The sequence below is a fragment of the Dasypus novemcinctus genome, chromosome 9, assembly GCF_030445035.2.
Source record: "Dasypus novemcinctus isolate mDasNov1 chromosome 9, mDasNov1.1.hap2, whole genome shotgun sequence".
Classification (NCBI taxonomy): Eukaryota; Metazoa; Chordata; class Mammalia; order Cingulata; family Dasypodidae; genus Dasypus; species Dasypus novemcinctus.
This window is the reverse complement of record NC_080681.1, coordinates 102645926-102662984: the sequence shown is the minus strand read 5'-3', so window position 1 is coordinate 102662984 and position 17059 is coordinate 102645926. Positions and strand designations below refer to the sequence as shown.

Genomic DNA, 17059 nt, shown 5'->3' with positions numbered 1-17059 from the left:
TTGTAAGTGAAATCATATTATTTTTTGGTCTGGCTTTTATATGAAAGTTTTTCTTTTTTAGGAGGCATCAGGAATTGAATCCAGGACCTCGTACATAGTACATGGGAAGCAGGCACTCAACAACTTAGTTACATTCACTCCCCGAAAGGCTTATTTTTGTGTGTGTATGTGTGTCTGTTTTCCCCTAAAGGTTTATTAATAAGGAAATGGCAAACTGTGAAAATGACATGACCAAGTGGCGATGCACTACAATTAGTAGATCCAATAGTGCCATTTATTAGACAGGTGGGCATTTTACAGTGTTCCTTGTGTGATCTCCCCAACAGCTCCATGTGGCTAGGAACTACTTTTAATTTCCATTTTATAGATGAAGAAGCTGAGATTCAGAGAGATGAAGTGACTTTCCCAAAATCGCACAGCTAGGAAATGGCAGAACTCTGATTTGAATCCAAGGTTTCCTTACAAAATCAGGTTTTTGCACATCTCTCATGTGTTATGTCTTAACTTCTTCTGACCTCAGGTTCTGCCTCCCTGCCCAGATGATAAACTGCATCTTATCCTTCTTTATAATCATCTTATCTCATCCCCTGTATTAGTCAGCCAGAGGGGTGCTGATATAAAATACCAGAAATTGGTTGGTTTTTATAAACGGTACTTATTTGGGGTCGGAGCTTACAGATATCAGGTCATAAAGCATAAGTTACTTCCCTCACCAAAGTCTATTTTCACGTGTTGGAGCAAAATGGCTGCCAATGTCTGTAAAATTTCAGGCTTCCTGGGTTCCTCCCTTCCAGGGTCTTGCTTTTGTCTGAGTTCAGCGTTCCTTGCTTCCCAGGGCTCCAACTTCAGCATCAAACTCCAACTTCAAAACTCCAACATCAAAAGCCCTCTGCTCTGTCCTTTGCCATGCCTTTTATCTGTGAATTCCCACCCACCAAGGGGTGAGGACTCAAGGCTTTAATGACATGCCCAATCAAAGCCCTAATCATAACTTAATCATGCCCAGGTGATATCCTGGGTGTGACAATCCAATATCTATTTTTGGAATTCATAACCATATCAAACTGCTACATCCCCCTGTCCCCAGACCTATCACAGGCCTTGCTTATGAGGACCTCAGTGTTTGTGGACTGAGTGGAACCCTTTGCTGTTGCCCTTTGCTTGGCTCTCTTTTGTCATCCCCACATCTTGACCTATGGCTGCCTTCACTGGATCCCCACATCTTGACCGATGGCTGCCTTCACTGGCATGACTTCTGGAGTCAACTAGATCTGGATTCTAGTTCCAGCTCAGCCACTAAAGCAAAGTACCTAGAGTAAGTAACTTCCCCATGTCTTAGTGTCTTCATCTTTAAAATGCAGACACTTATCTTTGTTGTTGTGAAAATTAAATAAATCAATAAAGCACCAAATACATCCGATGGCATAAAGTTCTTAATGTGGTAATCGTTGCCTTAGCCTCTTACCTCTGTCCTCAGGACTTAAAACAGTGTAAAGCACTGTTAGAAGATTAATAAGCATCTGCTGAGTTAAACAGTCTGTTGAAAGAGCACTGGACTGGGAGTCAGTAAAACTATATTGTAAACCTGTCTTATGGGCATTGATCAATTTCTCTCAATGGACCTTAGTTTTTTCATCATCCTCAGGATCTCTAAGGTCTCTGCTAGCTCTTAGGTCAAGTATGAATGCATGGAAATTCACCTCGTCCCTGACCCTAAGACCCTTCTTTGACCCAGATCCCTCTTTCGGCACTGCTGATTCCCTCTTGGCAGAGAATTCTTTTCAAGGACCCAGGTTTTGGCTCCCAGGGACCCCTAACAGGCAGCTGCCACCAGATGGTGCTGTGGACTCACTCAGGTAAGGCCGGCTCCCTACCTGTGGGATTAAGCTGGTGGGAGCTGTCCTAGGATGATGCCCTCTGGTTCCTGGGAGGGGACAGCCTTCCTCAGTGGAAGGCAGCCAGGCCAGGGATGATCCTGGGGGTGGGGGGAGAGGGTGGTGACTCCATGCTTTTAGACTTTTTGGCAGTTTCCAAGGCTCAACTCCACCATGGTTCTGCTGTGGGGATTCCAGCGAAGAGTTATCAGTAGCTCCAGCTACACAATTTGTGAGACCCAGTGCAAAATGAAAACACCTAAATTGCCGGCAGAGGCAGCACAAGGCATGCCTGAAAGCCAGCAGAAATGATCTAGTTTAGGGATGTGCAGGAGTTGGCTTTTACCAGTCTTCTAGAACTGATTAAAATTTCAGGAATTTCATGAACTGGTTATTGGCTACAGCTATTATCAAATATTAAATTACATGCAGGGTGTCAGTAGTTGGGGAATGTGTGGGGAAGGATGCACCGGGGCATGCCTTTATGGAATATGAATGTGTACATATGGTCATGGGGTGTTATCTCAGTGTGATGTGGGCTATGGGTGGGAAGCTCTTTGTCTCTTCAGAGATAACCTAAGCTGTCTGTGACTTGTGGGTGTGAGACAGTAAGAGGCTGCAGTCCTGCCCTTGGTGACCATGGCAACGACTCCAGTCCCAGGAAACAGTTTAACAATGCAAGGTCTATAAACTTTAAGTATTCAGGGGAAATGCAAACAAAATATGCTAAAAGCTTATTTAGAATGTCTGAAGTCCATGCTAAAAGCTTACCTAAGATGTGGAAGATATATATGCTAATTCAAGCCTATTGAGAACTGAAACAAAAGGACCATTTAACCTTTCCTCTCTGTATAAAAAAAATTCGTAAGTCTTGTTCGGGGGCTCGGGTTTACAACAGGAAGCTCCCGAGTCCGGCCGGCCATCAATAAACCATTTTTCCTTCTCAAAATCATTCCTGAGTCCTGGCCTCTGTATACACAAATAATCGAACCTCTCTCAAATTCTATAACAAGTGAGTGGAGACCCACACAATAACCAACAAAATATTAAATTCCCATCCTGGGGAGTCCTGCTACATTCTCTAATAGAGTGGTAAGAGTTTCTAGAGTACATAGGCAGTGCCTAGTGCAGGAGGACAGACCAATACACCAGGCCCTTGATAAATCTTTATACTTATGAACCTTATTCTTGTAAAATTGAAATTTAGCCTAGCAATATATATTACCTAAGAGTTACCTCCTGAAAATCAACTTGTTACTCAAATGTGACCTCTCTCTAAGCCAAATTCAGCATATAGGTTCACTGCTTTCCCCTCCCCCTGCATGGGACTGGAGTCCCAGGGATGAACCGCCCTGGCACCATGGGGGTTATTACCAAGAGCTAACTAGTGATGAATTTGGAAAAAGACCTTGACTGAAGGAGAAATATTAAATACAAAAAGAGTTTTTATGGCTAAGAGATTTCAAAGTGAATTGGGAGGTCATTCCAGAGGTTACGCTTATGCATGTCTCAGGGGGATCTTACTGATAGCCACAGTAAACAATGACTTAGGCAGAGGGGCTCCTGAGGTCTCTAGAGATATCTGGACACCATAGGCAGAGCAGACAACCCCAGGAAATTGGCACCCCTTTGGGTGCCATTTACCTTGAAATATATGATAACCTACCTCCATAATGTTACAGAGTTAGACTCATTGATAATTTTCCTACACACAGTTCTTCTGCCCCTTTTATTTGAACCTATAATTAGCACTATACCTATTAAATATATATCTTTGGTCTATTCATATGCCAGTTGAGCCCTGAATCTCAGCAGAGTTGCAGCAAATATCTACTCTCCAGTTCATTGGACTTGCCTGGGACAACTAACAAAATGATGATGATGGACAATGGTTGTCCCAAATAACAGAGAGTATCTACAACTGCAAACAAGACAGTTCCATCCATCTGCCCCATGGGATCTAAGCCCCCTCTCAATCAGAAGCAGAGTGGGCATCACCATCCCCAAATCCTCAAGATTGCAGAAGGAACAAACACAACAGGAGATTCAACTATGGACCCAAGTAAACGTAACATTATTCTAGTAGGGAAGCGGACTTGGCTTAACAGATGGAGCATCCGCCTACCACATGGGAGGTCCAAGGTTCAAAACCAGGGCCTCCTTGACCCGTGTGGAGCTGGCCCACGTGCAGTGCTGATGCGCGCAAGGAGTGCCGTGCCACGCAGGGGTGTCCCCTGTGTAGGGGAGCCCCACTCGCAAGGAGTGTGCCCCGTAATGAGAGCCACCTAGCGTGAAAGAAAATTCAGCCTCCCCAGGAGTGGCACTGCACACACAGAGAGCTGACACAACAAGATGACACAACAAAAGCGATACAGGTTCCTGGTGCCGCTGACAAGAATAGAAGCGGACACAGAAGAACACACAGCAAATGGACACAGAGAACAGACAACTGGGGCGGGGTGGGGGAAGGGGAGAGAAATAAAAAAAATAGATCTTAAAAAAAATTATTCCAGTAGTGGAAGAATTTGTAACATTGATATAAAGATAGTGGTCACCAGAGGTTCTGAGTGGAGGGGGAGGGAAGAATAGGTGTAACATGGGCCATTTTTGGGCCATTGGAATTGTTCTGTATGATGCAATGATGGATATAGGCCATTATACATTTTGCCAAAACCTATAAAATTGTGCAATGAAAAGTGTCAACCATAATGTAAACTATAGACCATGGTTGGTAACAACGCTTCAATATTTGTTCATCAATTGTAACAAATGTACCACACTAATGAGAGATGTTATTAATAGGGGAAAACGTGAGAGGGGAAAGAGGTAGGGTCTATGGGAATCCCTTATATTTTCGATGTAACTTTTCTGTAATCTAAAACTTCTTTAAAAATAAAGTTAGAAAAAAAAAGTCTTTGTTTGGCTAGAGGTGGACACTGAGAAGGAGCATGAGGAAACTGTGGAGTAAAGGTTGATTGGTTAATATTCTATAACTTGCTAGGGGATTGGCTTACATAGATGTCTGCCTTTGTTAAAAGGCATCAGTTAAAATGTGTGAACTCTAGTGCATGCAAATTTTAACTAAAATGAATAAAATGTAAAACTCATACTCTAGTTATGCATTCTGAAATAACTAGGGAAAATGCATTCTGAAATAACTGATATCTCTAACTTTTTTTGAAATAGCTGAAAAATAAGCTGTTCTGATGCAGTTTGTGATAAAAATTAAAAATTAAATTATGCAAATTTATAACTAAATAAATTATATTAAAACCAAATGTAGGGAAGTGGCTTTGGCTTAATCAGCTGGACTCCCGTCTACCATATGGGAGGCCCTGGATTTGCATCCTGGGGCCTCCTTGTGAAGGCAGGCTCACCCACATGCTGTGGAGAGCCTACCAGCCCAAAAGCGATGCAGAGCGCTGCCAGGCCTGCAAGCACTGCAGAGAGCTGACTCAACAAGGTGATGCAACAAAAAAAGGGAGACAAGCAAAAACAGAGAAGAATGTGCAGCAAATGGACACAGAGAGCAGACAGCAAGCAAGCTGCAATGGGGGAGGGGAAATAAAAATAAATAAATACAGACACAGAAGAACACACAGCGAATGGACACAGAGCAGACAGCACACAAAAAAGCCACAAGGGGGGAGGGGATATAACAAATTATAAACAACAACAACAAAACCCAAATGTAACGGGAATGGGTGTAGCTCAGTGGTTGTGTACCTGCTTCACATGTAGTCCTGGGCTCAATCCCTGGTACCTCCTAAAACAAACAAACAGACAAAATGTAACAAATATCCCAAACTCTTCACTATCTAATTATTTTTATACATTTCACTATCATCTATGCTCTTGAGGTTATTTACACCTATTTTATCTAGATGGTAGAAATATTATAATGGTGTGCTACTTAATACACTTCTATTTCCAACTCTGCATGCAGTGATGTCATGCTGATAGCTTAAAATTGATGGAGGTGGGATTATTTAGATGACGGAAATCTACAAATATTACAAATCATGCCCATTTACCCCTAAGCCAGTTGTTAAACTTCTACCAGTATTCTCCTAGTCCCCATTGTACACTTAACCTGCTCTGAATCACCATTGATGTGCTGGGCATTGTTATCTCATTGGACTTTTTTTCTTTTTTGACACATGCAAAGAGATATATTTTAAGGAAGTGGCTTATGTAATTGTGGGCTCTCTAAGGCAGGGAGTCAGGAAGAGAACATTACCAGTAGCCCGGAACCCCTCAGTTATGTGCTGAAGCGTGTTGTCCAAGCAGGAAGGAGTCTTTCCCTCAGGGAAGTCCAAGTCTGCTTTTACAGACCTTCCAAGAGATTAGGCTAGGTCATGTAACTCTTTTTTTTTTTTTCTCTTTCAATTCATTTAATTTCAACAATCTGTCAAAAAGAGCCAATAAACAAATACTGAATTACATTTTGTTGGATTTTTAAATCCTCAACCTCCAGGCTACACCCTGACCACCCTGCTACTTTTCCATATACCACAGGCCACCCCTAGATACAAAGTCGGGGGGATGCTGACATAGTCTACTTGGAGCCAGTAGACAGGAGGGCAATGAGTCCTGATGAAGCGCTTATGGACAAAATGTAGTTCACTGTGGGGTTGAAGTTCTTCAATATAAAGAAGGAAGCAACAATGACCAAGACCAGGAATAGAGTGTTGTTATAAAAGATGGAAAATGTTGTAGCTTCATAATCAGCAACTTCATTCTTCTTCCACAAGATTCTTTCATCTTTCTCCTTCCGAGACATCTTTCTATTGTCAGCTTCAGAAAGCTTTCGAGTCACTTCTTTGGAAACGGCATCCTCCCTCTTCTGTGCTACTTTGTGCTTGAGAACAAATTTTACATTCTTGTATGCAAAGGCTACCAAATAAGTGCTTACTAGGGTCATCACACTATACAGAACAGCAGACTGAATAAGATCCATATGCCATATTCGCCAATATAACCAGATGGGGATGGCAGACACGATGAAGGCGTTCCCGAAGAAAAGCGCGGAGGACTTGGCCGAGAGGTTGCGGCTGAAATCCTGCAAGAGCAAGTCCTCCTCGGACTGCTGCTTGGAGCCACCCTTGGGAGCCATGGAGAAGAAGGAGCCGAGAAGGCCGAGCCGGGCGCGAAGCCGGGTTGAGGCCTTTGGCGATGTAACTCTTATAACTACCAAGGAAGTAGATATTTGTGGTCCAAAGAGCAAAAGATGTTGCTACAGAAGAGCTGATGATTTTGGCTCCCCACATGGCCCTGTCACTAAGGCCACCAGTAGGTGGCGATGTGGACTGGTCCAGGGATGCTGAGCCACATTACCTTTTTGCTCCTCTTTTTTCTCATTGGTAAAATGGTAAAAATGCCTCCAGCATTGTTTTGTGGGACTTCTATATCATAAGCCTGGCTGTATTTGGAAGAGGATGGAGGAAAGATCTCGCTCCCTCTGCTTAGGTAGAAAGACACAGCAGTGGGATTTCCTTCTTACCAACACAAGACAGTGAGGGGTTTCCCAAAAGGGAGATTGGGGTTGGATGCAGGTGGCCCAAGCATAACTATCCTCTATAGTGTACCCCACTTGCTGCCAAACACACACACCTTGTATCCAAACTGAGATTTTCTTTCCATCTACTATAAAGCAGTCATCACTCCTATTATTAAAAACACCCTTCTTACATCTTAAGGAAGGCACCCAAAGTCTTGACAGTCATCCTCCAGCTCTCACAATTTCTTCTTCATAAGCTGCCATCTCTAACCAAATGGTGAAATTAATTTCCCTGTACAACTGCTTAGACACAATAGTGGGGAAAAGGGAGATGAAAGAGAAGAAGTATTTAAAATATGTAAATATTTATGTCGGAGGAAGGAAATTCAAGTAGAGGCTATAAACCTCACTTATATAGTTCATCCCAAGGCTGATCTGGTATTTATGGCTTTCCTTCTTCACTATCTACTCCCGGTTTCCTTTTTTTGGAGGTACCAGGAGCCAGGGATTGCACCTGGGACCTTATGTGTGGGAATCCGATGCTCAAACACTGAGCCACATCGGCCTCCCTAAGTTGGTTTTTTCATTTGTTTTGCTTGTTGTTGTTGTTGTTGTTTTCAGGAGGCACTGGGAACAGAACCCGGATCTCCCATGCGGGAGGGGGGGCACTCAAACGCTTAAGTCACATCCGCTCCGTATTTCAGGTTTCTTTTACCTTCAGCCAGCAGCAGAACCCAAGGAGAGACCAAGCCCTTCATTCTTTTTTTTTTTTAAGATTTATTTATTTATTTATGCCCCCCCTGCCGGCCTCCCACCGTGATTGTCTGTTCTCTGTGTCTATTTTTGCTGCGTCTTCTTTTTTGTCCGCTTCTGTTGTTGTCAGTTGCACGGGAATCTGTGTTTCTTCATTTTTGTTGCGTCATCTTGTGTCAGCTCTCCATGTATGCGGCACCATTCCTGGGCAGGCTGCGCTTTCTTTCGTGCTGGGGGGCTCTCCTTACAGGACGCACTCCTTGTGAGTGGGGCTCCCCTATACGGGGAACACCCCTGCGTGGCAGGGCACTCCTTGCGCACATCAGCACTGCACATGGGCCAGCTGCACATGGGTCAAGGAGGCCCGGGGTTTGAACCACGGACTCCCATGTGTTAGACGGTCGCCCTAACCAATGGACCAAGTCCACCGCCCAAGCCCTTCATTCTTGAGAGTCCTGTGCCCTGGGAGATCCTCTTATATACAGTCACAGAGGTCTTGGCAATAACTTTGATCACAGGATACTGTAGTAGGAGTAGGATCCGTAGGGAATATAGTATAGGAGAATCTATCCTTGCACCTCCTTTCCCACTCTGTGCCAATGACTTATTCTCCCTTGGTAGTCAGAGTTAAACATCACAGGAAATATCTTGACTCCTTTTTTGCCTGTCTGTTCAGTGGCGTGAGGCACTCAAATGGTTGAGTGGCAATGTCAACTTCCAATTTTGTGGAAAAATTATGTCACTGGGTGAAGGCATTTTTCCCTTGGACACCAAAAGCTTTTAAAATGCATTCCTCCCACCCCCTCTTACAGTCATGGGGATAAGAAGCAAATAATTTTTGAGTGAGTCAAAAAAGTTTAATTGTGCAAGGAACCGTGTTCAGGAAATTTCCCACTGGCAACTGTTATTGAGAAACAAGACTTACCTCCCACTCCAAAACCCTGAAACCCCAGGCACAATTTTCTGATGATCTTGGAGCTAAGGAAGGAGTGTGGGGTCTAGGCTGGATCAATGAGTTGCTCTCATTTGGGACTTTGAATCTAAGTGAGGGAATTCATAAAATGGTGACATGAAATGGCCACAGCTAGTATCCAGAGTCCAGTGATGGCAAGATGTTTTAGTGTGGATTTCCTAGAGGTAGAGCCAGAGATGGAGATTCATGTACAAGTGATCTATTAAGGGAGTGCACTCAGGAGAAACCTGTAAGGGAGTAGGGGGAAATGGGATAGGGCAGTTGAGCAAAGATGGGGTTCAAGTGAAGTCTTGCCTCAGATTGACACCCCCCCCCCCAGGTAGCTCTGGAGTATAAACTGCAGTACAGAGTTTATCCTGCTTTGAGGCAATGGAGCTGGACTTTTTACCCCTGCACTTGCTCTGTCTGGTTATGGGCCATGCTGGGGGTTGGGAGGGAGCAGCAAGGGAGGTAGAGGATATAAACTTCCCTTTACTTCTGGAAGCCAAGGTATGCCCAGTCACCCATGATAAATCCTCCAGAGAAGGTTGCAGGTAAGCTATTAGCAGCAATGCAATCAACAAGCTGGGAGATGGATATACTGAACAGGTAAAAGTGATCTCAGGAAAGTTAGATGGGTGACCAACAGCATCTGCTACACTTGACCATATTTTGAGTTCATGCATAGCTTCCATCCCTTTCAAGGAGTTCCCTTTGTTCCTAAGTTCACTGAGAAAGTCCTGGAGTGGCAAGGGATATAGGTTGACTGGTACCTACAGAGCTGGTCATCTTGTCCTCATTATTAAATATGTCCTCTACAGTGGAGCCTTGTCATGATCGTTTACATGGACATGATTATTCTAATGGTTTGGGTTCATTTTAGCAGGTATATCCTTTTATCTTTGTTCCAAACATTTTGTCCCAAACTTCTTATTTCATTTCCTCCAGTAGCCACTGCATATAAGTCAGTATCAACCCTTATCTTAGGACATCTCTCCTGAGACAAAGTTCTGCCACCAGGAAGATTTCTTTTTTCCACTCTCCCTCTGGGTCTTCTTTGTACCAGCATAAAGCAATTCCACAATTTTTCTTTCCCAATCATTTGGGTTGAAGGAGATGTAACAATGTGGCAGGAATAAGCACACAATGGGAGTGGGGACAACCTGCTCATGCATCTTACTTGTACCTTCAAGGCTCTTTGGGTTATATTCTTTGTGGACCATTTCCACTTGGACATAGAGAAATCTTAAAATACCAAATTTGTGATGGGCAGTTCACACTCAAGTTCACTTAGTGTCATATGAAGAGGTGCAGTCATTACTATAGCCCAATAAAAATCCAGGAGCTATTTCTCAAAAAGAAAATACTTGCTTATGAATGAGGCATGATTTTGACTCCAAACCCCAAGCCCCAAAGATCTACAGTAATCCTTCTATCAGTGTTTGCAATAGGCTGCTCAGATCCTAATTTACCTCAGACACCTTGAGCCATGGATCTGTTCAGTCGTTAAGGCCAAAAGGTCTAACCACTTGCAATGCAGCCTGAACCTGTTGTAGGGTTCTTTCTTGCCCTTTTTTGGTCCTAGATTTACTCAAAGCTGGAAACTGGCAAATGGATAGGAGTAGTGCATCCAAGTATGTTTTACATTGCCTCTAAAATCCAAAGAGACCTATCAAACATTGGACCTTCTTTGTAGAGGAAGGCTGTCTAAAGCTCAGTCTCCTGTCCTTTGCTTTGGTGGGAATATCTTGATGTGTCTCAAACCATGCAACCCCAGAATTATAATGAAGAGGCAGGTTGCTATATTTTCATTAGGTTTGTGTCCTACCCTTTGGCACCTGTTACTTTCTACTTTTTGGGTTCTTTCAGTACAGGTCACCAGTGTAGGGGAACAGGGTGACAGCTGTGGAATGGATAACCTCCAGTCTACTCTTCTTCTATTTGAGAGACTTGAAAGCTAAAAAAAAAAGTTTACCAGACTTCCTTGCAGCTAAGTTTCTGGATGTGAATTATGATGCATCCACATGAGATTTGGGAAAGCAGAAGTGAGGCAGAGGTAATCTTCCTGCAGCAATGACTGCTAGCAAGCAAGGTCTGCTTGAAATACCTTAAGTGGTTTCTGTTTCCCACATTGAACCCTGATTAATTCAGACAGTGGCAGAGTCAGGATTTTCAGACTAAATTAGGACATAGAGCAAAGAGTTAAACCTTCTTTGAGGAAGGGTTATAAAGGTATACTGCCAAGTAAAACCTATTTTTTTTTAAAATATTCTCTGTCATAACGGAGAAAGATGCATTTGCCTGACCAGGTTTCAAGGTTGTTTTGATATATTTCTGAAAAGAAAGCAAAAGAGAATAAACAAACAAACAAGAAACCACACCAGGGACAGCAGTTGCAACTGATATCACCATTTGCTTAAGTTTACAATATTCCTCTACCTTCTTCAAGACCCACCTGTTTTTTTCACTGTCCAAATAGAAGACATGGATATGGATGTGACAGAAATCACCACCTCTGCATCATTTGTCTTTGGTGGTGGCAGTGATCTTTGCAATACCTCAGGATTTTTTATTCTAATTTACATTTATTTTATTGGGAATAAGGAACTTTGATGACTTCTGCTTTTTCTTTTCCTGTAATAAAAAGCCTTTTAACTTATGATCTGGGAGCCAATGTAGGGTTTTTCTGGTGTGTGAAGTTATTTATTTCAACTCTACAAATGAGGACAAAACTACCAGATGGATTTGGGGTCCCACTAGATCTACCTTTAAAAGGACTTTGGTCAAAACTCCACTGATCACTTGACTCTCTGTGCCTCACATTGTCTCTTGCTACTTAGAATTTCAACCACCCCTCTATAATCTTCTCTCTACTACCAGGGTTAGAAGCCTGAAAACTATATTTCCCAGACTCCATTGATAGTTGGGTTCCAGTTAAGGTCTGCCATTAGGAGGCATTTGATTGTATTTGAAGGTAAGAAGAAGGAGGAGCCTTAGATTTGGCAACAGTGGAGCCTCAAGCATTGTCAGTAGTGAGTGTGGAGTTGTGGGCTTCAGTCCAAAGATGGTAGCAGTTTCCAGGATTCTGGATAATGCCTTCTTTTACCCGCAGCTTCGTCAGCATTTCCAATGTCTTTGTAACCAAGTGTCTGCCTTAAATCCCTATCTGCTTGAAATATAGACTGGTTTCTATTTTCCTGACTGAACATTGACTCATGCACTTCCATAAGCCTGCACTCTGGTGCAGCACAGAGGCATTCTGGGTCTCCAGGAATTTGTGTGGCCAGTGTCTGAAAGTCCCTAAAATGTTTGGGTATTTTCCTGAGCAAAGTCCTTTGGAGAAAGGTAGGAGAAATAGTCATAGGATGGACTTCTGATGTTATTGTTGGATCTTTCATTAAGGGTCCTTAATTTTCCTTTTATTCAGTGGTCCGTGTGCCCACAAATTGATTCAGGTATGGAAATTGAATAAGACATCAAAATTGTCTTTTGTGGTTGATCAAGATAGGCCTATATTGGGAAGTGGATTTGGCTCAACTGATAGAGCATTCGCCTACAACATGGGAGGTCCAGGGTTCAAACCCAGGGCCTCCTGACCTGTGTGGTGAGCTGGCTCATGCATAGTGCTGATGCATGCAAGGAGTGCTGTGCCATGCAGGGGTGTCCCTCACATAGGGGAACCCCACGTGCCAGGACTGCACCCTGGAAGGAGAGCCACCCTATGCAAAAAAAGTGCTGCGGACAAGAACACAAGTGGACACAGAAGAACACACAGAGAATGGACACAGAGCATACGGGGGGGCGGGTAGGGGGGAAGGTGGAGAGAGGGAGAGAAATAGAAAAAAAAAGATAGGCCTATATTTACTGGGTATGAAGGTATTTTTTTCCTACTATTGTTACAAAAATTAAGTGGGACCTCAGTAGGCTGTCCATGATCAGTTAGTTGTTTCCAAAGTTCTCTGTGGATCAGACTAGTCTAACTGAACGCCAGCCCTTTTGCTGTTTATTGGTAACCCTTCCCACTTCATATTTGGTGGGTACCTGCCACCATTTGGCCTCTGACACCCAAGAATCCTTTCATCTTCCTTGAAATCAGAGTCAATTTCAAGTAAAGATCCATCCCCTCACATTCTTGGCTTAGAGAAGATGGTCAGAAAAGTGATTTTAAAAAATAATTCTGGCACTTTCTTCATCAGTTGTCTAGCTTTGGTAAAGGAGGTGAATTTTATACCTTTTCAAGAAATAATCATTGGGTTGGTCAGAAAGATGAATATATAAATCAATCCAGCATTCCTGTCTCTTGAAATATTCGAATTTTTTCCTCCAATTTATGCCAAAGGATTTCACTGCCATTCAGATTATTGGTCCTACGGGTCATGTTTGCATAAACCAACACTTCAAATTGCTAAAACAGCTTTCAACTGTCAAAGGTAGCACACTGAATGAAGAATTGCCAGTAAGTACATTCAAAACAATATATTCATTTTGATCTAAAATTATATTCAGGCTTTCCTTAGTTAAGTACCCTCCAAATCAATGTTTTTAATTAAAAAGAATCAAATTCTTTAGATAAGGGAGGAGGGAACACACACACACACACACACACACACGGAGAGCTGACGCAGCAAGATGACGTCACAAAAAAGAGACGCAGTTTCCCGGTGCCACTGAGGGTGCAAGTGGGCACAGAAAAATACACACAGCGAGTTGACACAGAGAGCAGACGGTGGAGGGAAAGGGAGAGAAATAAATAAAATAAATCTTAAAAAAAAAAAAAAAGAAAGAATAAGACAGAGCAATCACAGCACAATATATATTCCCCCCAGACTGAATGAGGAGTGACAACCACAGCTGCATGTTCAGGGTAATGGAGTGCATATATATTAATACATACTCAACTACCAGATTTTATACATTAACTATTAATCTATAGTTTGATTATCATTTTGGGAAGATGGAAAAGGGCTATACCCCCTCACTAAGATTGTCTATACTGCTTCCCATAGGAGGAAGGGCCAGAAAATTGCAATTATACCATAGCTGTAACCACCCTGGCAAGTCACAGAACACGTCTTCATGTAAAACTCCTCCGGTCAGCTTTCAGGCCACTTTGGCAATGAGCAAAAACTGATGACTCTCAAACTCTTACTGGAGAGCCACACTACAGGTGTCTCTAGAATTTGGGATGTGTATGGCCTATTATAGGAATGATTTATAAAAAAGGTGGTAATGGCAGCTGACACAGTGCTAAACTTAAAAAGAGAAGAGTTGTATTCTTTCTAGCCTTAGCTCTGCATTTATGCTGGCCAGCTCCTGATGTATTTATCCTGTCGAGGAGCACCCAGGACAATGAGATAGTTGTAGTTACTCTTTAAAAGACTTTCAAAAAGAGTCGCTTGAGAAACTCCAGACAACTTCTCAGGCATTCCCTAAGGTCTCCACTGGGAGTGGATGTGTGAGATACTTAAACAACAGGGTCAGGAGCTGCTGTGAAGTTTCCAGTGATCTGTAAGAAGAGGAGAAGTTGCACATCTAGCCAGAGGGCATCCACTTTGTCCAGAGCAAATGCTAGAGTACCTAATAATTATGGAAACCTGTACTGGGATAAAGGTAAAGGTGTGCTCCGTCTACTCTCCTGCCAGTAAGGAGCTCTAATGTCTGGGTCTGTAATTGATAGCAAGGGCAAAGTCGATCCCTAACATACTACCTGCTCTGTATCTCCATGTTCTGGACTGTTTTAGTTTGCCAAAGGGCTGCCATTACGAAGGATCAGAAATGGGTTGGCTTTTACAAAGGGGACTTATTCGGGATAAAAGCTTACAGTTAAAAAAAAAAAAAAGCTTACAGTTCCGAGGCCATGAAATATCCAAATCAAGGCACCATCAGAGGGGCTTTCTCACCAAAGTCTGCTACTGTTGATCCTATTGTCCAGTTACCTGGCAAATCAAGATGACTGCTGATCTCTGCCAAGGTCCCAGCCTTCCCCTGGGCTTCTCTATTTTTCTGTACTCCTCTTTTTCACATGGCAGGATCAAATATGACAGCTTCCTTTTCTTGTGTCTCCGTTTTTATCAGACCCAGCAAAAGGGTGGAGACTCAATCTGAGTCATGCCTCACTGATGTAATCCAACTGAAATGGTCTCACACCCACAGGAATGGTTTAGTTCACAAACATAATCTTTCTCTTTTTTGGGATTCATGAAATAATTTCAAACCGATCCACATGGACCTTGGGGGAATTGTGAGGTGGTTATCACCAAATGTTTTGTTCTTCAAAGGAAGGTTTTATTTTATTTTATTTTTGTTATTATCTCTTTACTTTCTCCTTTTTTTTTTTTAATTGTGGAACCATATATACAACATAAATCTTCCCATCCCAACCCCTCCCAAGCATATCATTCATTGGGATTAATCACTTTCACAATGTTGCAGGACCCTCATCACCATCCATTTCTACCTCTTTCTAGAAGGTTTTATTTTTTTTAACATCAGTTTAAACCAAGGGAAACTCTGGGTCGACCTGCCAATGTGGGAAATTGACCTTATTTCCAGGTGAGCGTATTTTTCCCTAGGTTGAACACCATGGCCACTGCCTCCTGGATCACATTTGAAATGGCCCTTCAATATATATATTATTATCAGTTGAAACCTTGTCCTTATAAAGAATCTTTAAATGAAACTTCCAGCTTCATAACAGGTACATTAGTGATTCTCTGGTGTGAGTTTCTCAATTTCTGTTATTTGTTTGGTTTTGTGTTTGCTTTGTGTTATGAAGAACTTTAAAAAAATTTTTTTTTAGGTACCAGGACTGGGGATTAAACCCAGGACCTCATGAATGGGAAGCCGGCGCTCAACCATGGAGCCAAAACAACTCGGCTCCCCTGAGTTGTTTTTATCATTTGTTTGCTTATTTGTCTTTGTTTTCAGGAACCGAACTCGGGACCGCCCTTGTGGGAAACAGGTGCTCAAGTGCTTGGCCACATCTGCTGCCTGAAGAACTTTTAATATACACACAAAACACATTTATGGTAGATATCATTTATGGGATTAAGGAAGTTCCCTTCTGGGAAGGAAGGAGTTAAATGTCAGGCCTGATAAAGGGGTTGAGAGGTGACTGCTAAGGGTATGGAGTTTTTCTTTTTGGAGTAATGAAGTTGTTCTAAAATTTTTTGTGGTGGTGAATGCACAACACTGTGATTATATTAAAAGCCATTGATTGTACACTTTGGATGGAATGCATGGTATATGAATAGATATCAGTAAAACTGCTTTAAAAACAAAACAAAACAAAACAAAACAAAAACCTATCAGGCCTGCAACCCATTCCACCTCTCTCCTGGGGTCTGGGGAAAAAGAAATGACCCTGGTCAAATCTTGTAAATATATGATAACTCCTGCTCTTTGTAAACATATTAATGGTATTTACTAGCAGAAAAACAACAGAGAATCTTCATCTATGAAATGTTTTTAGCAGGATATTCCCGACCTGTCCAGGTTGATTACTGTAAATAACTCTGGTTTATGGATTTATGGGGAACATGGCTAGCCAGAGAATGGCAGATAGTTACATGGCTGTGTAATGAGTGGGGTATAAGATAGAGATGTGCCATAATCAAAATGTTCCCCTCTGTGCAAGCAATAGCTTCCTACAAATTGCTAGGAACATACTTGCCTGTTAAATTTGAAACTGGAACAGACTTCTCCTGATGTGAGAGAGGGAGAAGCTAAGTGGGGAGCTGCACCTGACAGTACTGGGCTTCTCCAAGGAAAGAATACTGATGCCTTGTGATTGCCTTCACCCTTTAAATCATTAGTTAAATTTAACATGGGGTAAGAGCTATGCTTCATGTGAATCTGTTGTGATAACTCCTTACCAGATCTTCAAGTTTTTAAAAAATCATTAATGGGTTTGAATTTTGCCAATACTTTTCTACCTCTGTTGATGTGAACATACAGTTTCTCTCATTTACTCTGCAAATA

General features: G+C 42.4%; 1 protein-coding gene across 1 annotated transcript; it reads right to left on the bottom strand.

The window, feature by feature from the left end:
- Window positions 1-6241: 6241 nt before the first annotated feature.
- LOC101427943 (translocon-associated protein subunit gamma) lies at window positions 6242-7042 on the bottom strand. The gene has a single exon (XM_058304822.2). It carries the CDS (start codon window positions 6988-6990, stop codon window positions 6433-6435), a length of 558 nt encoding a protein of 185 aa, XP_058160805.1. The 5' UTR covers window positions 6991-7042; the 3' UTR covers window positions 6242-6432.
- Window positions 7043-17059: the final 10017 nt, after the last annotated feature.

Excerpts from the sequence above, each read along its gene's own strand:
- LOC101427943 (XM_058304822.2), bottom strand. The coding sequence starts at position 6,990 with ATGGCTCCCAAGGGTGGCTCCAAGCAGCAGTCCGAGGAGGACTTGCTC.